Genomic DNA, 10,093 nt, shown 5'->3' on the forward strand with positions numbered 1-10,093 from the left:
GAAAAGAAAAGAAAGAAAAAAAGGTGAGAATATCAATACCTTTAGTGGGGTGGGGTTGTGGGGAGTGGCTGGAAAGACGAGGGATAATATTCTGCTTACTGATTTATATGCTATTTACGGATATATTCACTTTGCAAAAATTCAGTGAGCTGTACATTTATGATTTGTACTGGATTTTTCATGGAATTCTAGGTTGAAATTTACTTCCACTGAACTTTGGAAGCTTATTCCATTGGTTTTTAGTATAAAATGTTGATGTTAGTAAGTCTCTTTCCTTTATGGTTTTCCCTTCATCTCTGGAAGTTTCCTGTTTCTCCTTTTTATCCATAGCAGTCTGAAATGCCTAGTGATTAATGTCTTCGTGAGGGTCTTTTTTCATTAATTATGCTGAGTATGTAGTGCCTTCAGCTCTGGGAAATTTATTATTTGTTAATCTCCTCCCCTGTTTTTTTTTCTGAATTTTTTTAGATGGATGCTAGACACCCTAGATTGAACTTATAATTTTTATCTTTTCTCTCATATTTTTGAAAGATTTACTCAATTTGTCCTTAATTTTGGCAAAAACGTTTTCTATTAACTACTGTTTCTCTGATAATTCCTGTTTCATAGCATCAGTTCTTGTTTTATAGATATGTCTTTTTTACTCTCCTTGGAGACAGCATTTACAAAATCTGAGTGAGTCTGGGGACACTTTTTTTTCCTATACAGTTGTACTGTATAGATTTTTTCCACTCTCTTTTTTGGTTGCTTTAGTTATTTTGTTGTTTCCTATTCAAAACTGTTGGAGACTTCACTTTTGTTGGAATGCTGGGATTATAGGTGTGAGCCACTGCACCCATCAGTAAAAGTAACCTTAATTGCTGAAATGACACTTGAAAAAAAAAGCAAAACTAAGACTAGAGACATAATGATAAATAGTAAAGAACTACTTTTTAAAATTGCATTAACAAAATCTACCATCAGCCAAGCACAGTGGTTCATGCCTATAATCCCAGTACTTTGGGAGGCCATGGTGGGAGGATAGCTTGAGGTTGGAAGTTCAAGACCAGCCTGAGCAACATAATGAGACCCCCATCTCTACAAAAAACTTAATAATTAGCTGGTGTGGTGGTGTGCACCTGGAGACCCAGCTACTCAGGAGGCTGAGGCCAGAGGATGGCTTGAGCCCAGGAATTTGAGGCTTCAGTGAGCTATGATTGTGCCACTGTACTCTAGCCTGAACAACAGAGTTAGACTCTGTCTCTAAAATTTTTGACCACCATCTCCAGCTAATTCTTTGTATTTTTTATAGAGATGGGGTTTCACTACGTTGCCCAGGCCGGTCTCAAACTCCCGAGCTCAAGCAATCTGCCTGCCTTGGCCTTCCAAAGTGCTGGGATTACAGGTGTGAGCCACTGTGCCCAGCCCTGTCTCTAAAAATTAAAACAAACAAAAACCTACCATCTCTTACTTGTCCTATGATAGCTTCTTAAATTGAACTCCCCATCTTCACTCAGGCCCTTCATTAATCTAGCTTTCACATTGCAGCCAAAATATTTCTAAATCACGAATGTCATATTTCCCTTTTAATTGGCCTCTGCCCTCTGGACAAAATCCAAAGTACTTAACATAGCCTAAAAGATCTTTTTGGATCTCGCTTATTCACCTTTTCAGCCCATTTCTCACTATCCTCCCACTTGTTTTTGTCTTACTCTACATTCACCTTTTCCCTCTGCCTGCAACACTCTGTATGAGGTAGGTTCTTTAACTCTTACCGTTTCACCAGTGGCTTAGAGAAGCAGCTTGCCCTGTCACATAGCCAGTATGTAGCAGAGCCAGATTCTAATCAGGGCAGTCTGACTCCCTAGCTATGGCTCTTAAACCACCAAATACTTCCAAAGTTACTTGTTATTTTCTCTGCAACTCCTTCCTGACCTCAAGGCAAAATAAATCTTTAATTTGTCCATTTCTATCTCTAATGCCACCATGCCAATTCAAGTCACCATCTTCTCTCATGTAGACTTTCTCAAAGGGCACCTAGCATTCCTGACTCTACTTCTCCCTCCTCCAATCATTTATGTGGGAGCCAAAAAATATTTTATAAATGCAAATCATTTCCACTGAGCTTATAAAATCAAAATCTAAATTTTTCATCCTGGCTTTATAAGCTCCGGCATGATTTGGTGCCTATCTTTCCAATTTTACTGTGCATGTTTCTGCCTCTGTTGCTTATTCCATGCCAGCTACACTGGCCTTATCATACTTGCCCAAATAGGCCAATACTTTCACACCACAGGGCCTATATTTATACAGTGTGCTCTTTCAGGTAAGTTCTACACACCTGCACACAACACATACTCTGCATGGATGGCCCTCTCACTCACACTTTAGTCCTCCAATTATGTCAGTTCCTCAGAGACATTCTCTGACACCCAATTGAAAGTACGTCTTCCTTCTTGGTCCCCTGATAGGATCCTGTTGTTCTTCTTCCTTTTTTTTAGATGGAGTCTCGCTCTGTCACCCAGGTTGGAGTGTAGTGGCGCTATCTCAGCTCACTGCAAGCTCTGCCTTCTGGGTTCATGCCATTCTCCTGCCTCAGCCTCCCCAATAGCTGGGACTACACGCGCCCACCACCACACCCGGCTAATTTTTTGTATTTTCAGTAGAGATGGGGTTTCACCATGTTAACCAGGATGGTCTCGATCTCCTGACCTCGTGATCCGCCCACCTCAGCCTCCCAAAGTGCTGGGATTACAGACGTGAGCCACCACGCCCTGCCTCTTCTTCCTAATACTTAATCTAAATTGTGGTTATGTAACTACATATTTGCATTGATTTGTTTCTTGTACTGTTATACTTACTGAACTACACACTTCACAGGGCTAGGGATCATATCTATTTTTTCCTCCCTTCTAGCCTAGCAACAGTACCTGGTACATAATAAAGCAATTAGCAAATGTTTTGTTGAATATATCTGCATTTATCCTGTAACGTCCCTCTCACATCCCAGGTGTTTCCGGTTTCAGAAGCAGAGCATTAACTACAACTAAAAACATTCCTTTTTAAATATATGAAGTGTTTCATAAATTTGCATACTATCCTTGTGCGTGGACCATGCTAAGCTTCCTGTATCATTCAATTTTAGTGCAGGCATACCTTAGAGATATTGTGGGTTTAGACCACCATAATGAAGTGAAAATCTCAATAAAGTGAGTCACATGAATTTTTTGATTTCCCAGAGCATGTAAAAGTTACGTTTACACTGGCCAGGCACAGTGGCTCACACCTGTAATCCCAGCACTTTGGAGGCCGAGGTGGGCGGATCACAAGGTCAGGAGATCGAGACCATCCTGGTTAACATGGTGAAACCCCGTCTCTACTGAAAATACAAAAAAAATTAGCCGGGCTTGGTGACAAGCGCCTGTAGTCCCAGCTACTTGGGAGGCTGAGGCAGGAGAATGGCATGAACCTGGAAGGCGGAGCTTGCAGTGAGCCGAGACAGCGCCACTGCCCTCCAGCCTGGGCGACAGAGCGAGACTCCGTCTCAAAAAAAAAAAAAAAAAAAAAGGTATGTTTACACTATACTATAAAGTATGCAATATTATGTCTAAAAAGACAGTGTACAACTTCCTTTTAAAATACTTTATTGCTAAAACAAAGCTAATGATCATCTGCACCTTCGGCAAGTCCTAATCTTTTTGCTGGTGGAGGATTTTGCTTCAATGTCGATGGCTGTTGATTGATCAGGGTTATGGGTGCTGAAGATTGGGGTGACTGTGGCAAACTGTTTTTTTTTTTTTTTTTTGAGATGGAGTCTCACTCTTGTCACCCAGGCTGGAATGCAATGGCGTGATCTCGGCTCACTGCAACCTCCACCTCCTGGGTTTAAGTGATTCTCCTGCCTCAGCCTCCTAAGTGGCTGGGATTACAGATGACCACCACCACACCTGGCTAATTTTTGTTTATTTAGTAGAGACGGGGTTTCACCATGTTGGCCAGGCTGGTCTTGAACTCCTGACCTCAGGTGACCCGCCTGCCTCAGCCTCCCAAAATGCTGGGATTACAGGCATGAGCCACCGCGCCTGGCAAGACTATGGCAATTTCTTAAAATAAAACAACAGTGAAGCTTGCCACACTGATGGGCTCTTCCTTTCACGAAAGATTCCTCTACTATGCAATGCTGTTTGATAGCATTTAACCCACAGTAAAACTTTCAAAATTGGAGTCAATCCTTCTTCTCAAACCCTGCCACTGATTATTAACTAAGTTTATATAATATTCAAAATCCTTTGTTGTCATTTCAACAATATTTACAGCATCTTCATTAGCAGAGTTCATCTCAAAAGAAACCACTTTCTCTGCTCATCTATGAGAAGTAACTCCTCATCCACTCAAGTTTTATCACGAGATATCATGCAGCAATTCAATCACATGCTCAGGCTCCACTTCTAGTTCTCTTGCTACTTCCATGACATCGGCAGTTACTTCTTCCAATAAAGTCTTGAACCCCCTCAAAGTCATCCATTGGAGTTGGAATCTAATTCTTCCAAACTCTTGTTAATGTTGATATCTTGACCTCCTCCCATGAATCATGAATGTTCTTAACAGCATCTAGAATGGTGCACCCTTTCCAGGTTTCAATTTACTTTGCCCAGATACATCAGAGGAATCACTATCTATGGCAGATACAGCCTTATGAAATGTATTTCTTAAATAACAAGACTTAAAAGTCGAAACTGATTGGACATGGTGGCTCACGCCTATAATCCCAGCACTTTGGGAGGCCAAGGCAGGCAGATCGCTTGAGCAAAGGAGTTCAAGAACAGCCTGGGCAATGCAGCGAAAACCCATCTCTACTAAAAATACAAAAATTAGCAGAGTATAGTAGCACACACCTTAAGTCCCAGCTACTTGGCAGGTTGAGGTAGGATGATTGCTTGAGCCCGAAAGGTGGAGGTTGCAGTGAGCTGAGATCATGCTACTGCAATCCAGCCTGAGAGGCAGAGTGAGACCCTGTTTCAAAAAAAAAAAATAAACTACTCAACTGGCTGCAGAATAGATGTTACATCAGCAGGCATGAAAACAACATTAAGGTTGGGCACAGTGGCTCATGTCTGTAATCCCAGAACTTTGGGAGGCAAAGGTAGGAGGATCGCTTGAGCCTAGGAATTCCAGGCCGGCCTGGGCAACACAGTGACCCCATCTCTCCAAAAATAAATTTTAAAAAAAGGCCGGGCATGGTGCTCATGCCTGTAATCCCAGCACTTTGGGAGGCCAAAGAGAGCAGATCACTTGAGGCCAGGAGTTCAAGACCAGCCTGGCCAACGTGGCAAAACCCCATCTCTACTAAAAATATAAAAATAAGCAGGGCATGATGGTGTGCACCTGTAATCCCAGCTAATCGGGTGGCTGAGGCAGGAGAATCGCTTGAACTCGGGAAGCTGAGGTTGCAGTGAGCTGAGAGAGTGCCACTACATTCCAGCGTGGGAGACAAAGCGAAACTCCGTCTCAAAAATAAATAAATAAGGAAAAAAAAAAGAAAAATAATGGCTGGGTGCGGTGGCTCACGTCTGTAATCCTAGCACTTTGGGAGACCAAGACAGGTGGATTGCTTGAGGTCAGGAATTTGAGACCAGCCTGGGCAACCTGGTGAAACCCCATCTCTGCAAAAAATACAAAAAGTTAGCTGGGCATAGTGGTGTGCACCTGTAGTTCAAGATACTTGGGGAGCTGAGATGGGAGGATTGTTTGAGCCCAGGAGGTAGAGGCAGCAGTGAGCTGAGATCATACCAGTGCACTCCAACCTGACAAAGTGAAACACTGTCTCAAAAAAGAAAAGAAAAAGGAAAAATATTGACCAACGAGGTGGCTCAGGCCTGTAATCCCAGCACTTTGGAAGGGCTCACTTGAGCCCAGGAGTTCGAGATCAGCCTGGGCAACACAGTGACACCTCATCTCTACCAAAAAGAAAGAAAGAAAAAAAACAAAACACACACAGATAGATAGATGACAGACAGATAATAGAGAGAGAGAGAAAAAAAAAATTAGCTGGGCATGGTGGCATCTGTCTTTGTCCCAGCTATTCGGGAGGCTGAGGGAGGAGGATTGCTCAAGTACAGGAGATTAAGGCTGCAGTGAGCCATGATGGTGCCACTGTACTTCACCCTGGGAGATAGAGCGAGACCCTGCCTCTAGAAAAAAAAAATGTTTCTGAGCAGTAGGTCTCAACAGTGGGCTTATTCAGTAAACCATGCTGTAAATAGATGTGCTGTCATCCAGGGCTTTGTTGTTCCATTTATAGATCACAGGCAGAGTAGATTTAGCGTAAATCTTAAGGGCCATCGGATTTTTAGAATAGTAAGTGAGAACTGGCTTCAACTAGATGTCCTAGATGGCATCTTCCAAGATAAGTCTGTTTCTTCTACCTTGAAAACCTATTGTTTAGTGTAGCCACTTTAATCAGTGAGCTTAGCTAGATCTTCTAGAAAACTTACTGCAGCTTCTACATCAGCACTTGCTGCTTCACCTTGTACTTTATTACGGAGATGGCTTTTTTTTTTTTTTTTTGAGACGGAGTTTCACTCTTGTTGCCCAGGCTGGAGTGCAACAGTGCGATCTCAGCTCACTGCAACCTCCACCTCCCAGGTTCAAGTGATTCTCCTGCCTCAGCCTCCCGACTAACTGGGATTACAGGCATGCTCCATCACACCCAGCTAATTTTGTATTTTTAGTAGAGATGGGATTTCTCCATGTTGGTCCTCAGGTGATCCAACCGTCTTGGCCTACCAAAGTGCTGGGATTACAGGCATGAGCCACCGTGCCTGGCCGATGACTTCTTTTCTTAAAAGAACCTCTGCTAGCTTCCAAATTTTCTTCTGCAACTTCCTCACCTCTCTTAGGCTTTAAAGAATTGAAGAGTTAGGGCCTTGCTCTGGATAAGGTTTTGGCTTAAGGGAATGTTATGGCTGGTTTGATCTATCCAGAGCACTAAAATATTCTCCATATCATCAAGGTTGTTTCACTTTCTTATCACTTGTGTATTCACTGGAGTCGCACCTTTAGTTTTCTTCAAGAACTTTTCCTCTGCACTCACAACTTGGCTGTTTGGCACAATGGGCCTAGCTTTCAGCCTGTCTTGGCTTTCAGGATGCCTTCCTCATCAAGCTCAATCATTTCTAGCTTTTGATTTAAAGTCAGAGATTTCTAGCTTTTGATTTAAAGTTAGAGATACGTGACTCTTCCTCTCACTTGAACACTTAGAGGCCACTGTAGGGCTATTAATTGGCCTAACTTTATTATTGTAACTCAGTCAATAGGGAGACCTGAGGAGAGGGAGAGAGATGATGGAACAGCTGGTTGGTAGAGCAGTCGGGAAAACACACAGCATTTACTAAGTTCACCATAGTGTTGCCCCAAAGCAATCAGAATAGTAATATCAAAGATCACTGATTACAGATCATCATAACAAATATAATAGTAATGAAAAAGTGTGAAATATTTCAAGATTTACCAAAATGTAACAGACACAAAATGAGCACATGATGTTAGAAAAATGGCATTGATAGAGTTGCTCAATGGAGAGTTACTGCAGCCTTCAATTTGTAAAAAAAAAATGAAAATGCAGTATCTGTGAAGTGCAATAAAGCAAAGTACAAAAAATCAGGTATTCCTGTACATGTGCTGCCAAAGTGAGCGCTATACACATTCTTAACCTGGACCAAGAGCAGTATTCAAAATAACAACTCTGGCCAGGCATGGTGGCTCATGCCTGTAATCCCAACATTATGGGAGGCTGAGGCAGGTGGACCACTTGAGGTCAGGAGATTGAGATCAGCCCCCGGCCATCATGGTGAAACCCCGTCTCTACTAAAAATACAAAAATTAGCCTGGCGCGGTGGTGCAAGCCTGTAATCTCAGCTACTCTGGAGGCTGAGGCAGGAGAATCATTTGAACCCAGGAGGCAGAGGTTGCAGTAAGCCGAGATCGTGCCACTGTACTCCAGCCTGGGTGACAGAGTGGGACAAGGCTGTCTCAAAAAAAAAAATAATAACAAACAAAAAAAACAACTCTTGAGGATACATTTCTAGCCTGAGGCAACTAAAGCAAGAAATATCTTCTTATGCACAGACCTACAGTTAATCATTTTACTGAATCTACATACACATTCCACTTATATGATTACATATACACATCAGCATGGACTTACATATGACCATCCCATATTCAACAAGAGATCACTAAGAGCCTGAATCAAAGCATACCAATAAAACAAACTCTAAACTGGGAAGTGGGAGGGAAAGGAAAAAACAGATGAGGGAGAAAAAGAAAAAAGAGGAAGGATGAAGGGGAGGAGGAAGCTAATATTAATAAATATTGAGTACCTACTGTATACGCACCACCATTTGATGGTCGCTTCTTGGTTTCCACGCTTTCAGTCTTGGCCCATTTTTTACACAGCAGTCTAACTGTGGTCTTCAAAACCCTGTGTTATCTGTCCCCTGTGCACCCCATCCTGTGCCACTCCTCTCCCTCAATGCTCCGCAGCCACAAGGGGCACTTTCTGTTCCTAGAATGCTCTGACTTCTTTCCTGCCACAGGGCCTTTGAACTTACTCTTTCCTATGCCTGAACTGCTTTCCACATCACTTATTCTTTTTCATTTTTTGAATTTCAACTCAAACATCACCTTCTAAAGGAATAGCGCACAGCCACTTAGTAACCCTCTATTTCCTTTATCACAATCTGAAACGTTCCTGTTTGTCTATCTCCACCCACCAAATTCGCGGGCAAGGACCAGCAATGTCTTGCTCACCACCGCATCTCCCAGGAGTTAGAACGGTACCCGGCGCCTCAGGCATCTGATAATACTGGCTGAATGACTGTTGGAGGCAGAGGTTCTTAAATGCCTATTAAGGATGAGGACCCTGAGGTTCAGAAACGTTAAAGTGATTTGTTCCAAATCAGACAGCACCAGGTCTGAACCTAGCCAGCTGGGGCTAAGTCAAGTAACAACTGGCGAAACGGAAAGCTTAGCGAAGGCAGGGTAGCGACAAACACGACCTAAAGTTCCGTCTCTTCATACCCAGGGATATCCACACCTTTCTCTCCCGCCCTGACCGACCGCGGGGCCTCCCCGCCCAGCCCCTGGCCGTGCGAGTCCCTTACTATGTGGGGATGAGAAGGCATTTGAGGAGAGTCACCCCGAGCGCCAAAGCCGAAAACCAATTGCCAGTACCCGTGGCAATTGTGAGCGCCGCCATCGCTGCGGCACCGCACGCTTCCTACCAACTTGATCCACATCCGGGATCCCGCGCATGCGGAGAAAGCCCTCTGAAGCGGTGCCCGCGAGCTGCGCGCATGCGGCGAGCCGCGCAGCCAGTCCGAGGACGGCAATCAGCTATTTAAACTTCCCGCCCACCTTTTCTTTATAGCTGCGTCTCCCCTGGGGCCGGAAGGGCTCCCTCGCAGGCCTTTTGTAGCCACTTTTATCAGCTAGTTCATACTTGCGTTGAAAAAGTGGTCGTTTGCGCTGGGTCATCACTGTGTAGTATTGGGGATACTTAGGTGAAAAAAAAACTTAACGGTAGAGACGTTCACGCACTAGTGGAGAAGCCAGGATTGTTGCCCTAGAGTTACAGCAGATAAAAGTACCTGAGAGAACTGCGGGGGCTCCCAACCTGGACGCCTGCACCACAGTATTAAATCCAACTAGAGAATGGCATGTGCAAAGATACAGAGGTGAGAAACACTGTGTTTTTAGAACTCTGAGCGAGGCTCTTGGCTCAGCTCCTGCTTGAGCGGAACCCTTTCTGGAAGCAGGGTGGAGGCTAGTCCTAACGCTTAATGTACAAATAACCTACAGTTCATGTTAAAATTCGGATTCTGATTCATTAGGCCCAACAAACTCGCAGATTGCGTAAAGACTGAGGCACATGCAATTTAATTAGGCTTGTCTCATTATTTTACTGTATGATCTTGGACAAACTAAACTCTAAACCTCAGTTTTTATTTATTTTTATTTATTTATTTATTTATTGAAAATAGATTAAAATGGTTTCTGGCCGGACACGGTGGCTCGCGCCTGTAATCCCAACACTGGGAGGCCGAGGTGGGCG

The 10,093-nt window shown here is 43.6% G+C and overlaps 1 protein-coding gene and 1 non-coding gene across 5 annotated transcripts in view; both read right to left on the reverse strand.

Annotated features, from left to right (window-relative positions):
• Window positions 1-9,276, reverse strand: part of ALG8 (ALG8 alpha-1,3-glucosyltransferase) — a 39,280-nt gene extending 30,004 nt beyond the window's left edge. Inside the window, exon 1 of one of the 4 annotated variants that reach the window (XM_032167014.2) lies at window positions 9,144-9,276. In XM_032167014.2, coding sequence (XP_032022905.1) covers window positions 9,144-9,238 — 95 coding nt within the window. In that variant the 5' untranslated portion in view covers window positions 9,239-9,276. Of the gene's footprint in view, window positions 1-8,364; window positions 9,121-9,143 lie in introns of those variants that run through there. The other 3 variants (XM_058446197.1, XM_032167015.2, XM_032167016.2) reach the window with 3 other exon arrangements.
• LOC116477527 (U6 spliceosomal RNA) lies at window positions 3,044-3,146 on the reverse strand. The gene has a single exon (XR_004250496.1). It is a non-coding gene; the product is annotated as a U6 spliceosomal RNA (small nuclear RNA).
• Window positions 9,277-10,093: the final 817 nt, after the last annotated feature.

Source organism: Hylobates moloch, unplaced genomic scaffold, assembly GCF_009828535.3.
Source record: "Hylobates moloch isolate HMO894 unplaced genomic scaffold, HMol_V3 SCAFFOLD_11, whole genome shotgun sequence".
Lineage (NCBI taxonomy): Eukaryota > Metazoa > Chordata > Mammalia > Primates > Hylobatidae > Hylobates > Hylobates moloch.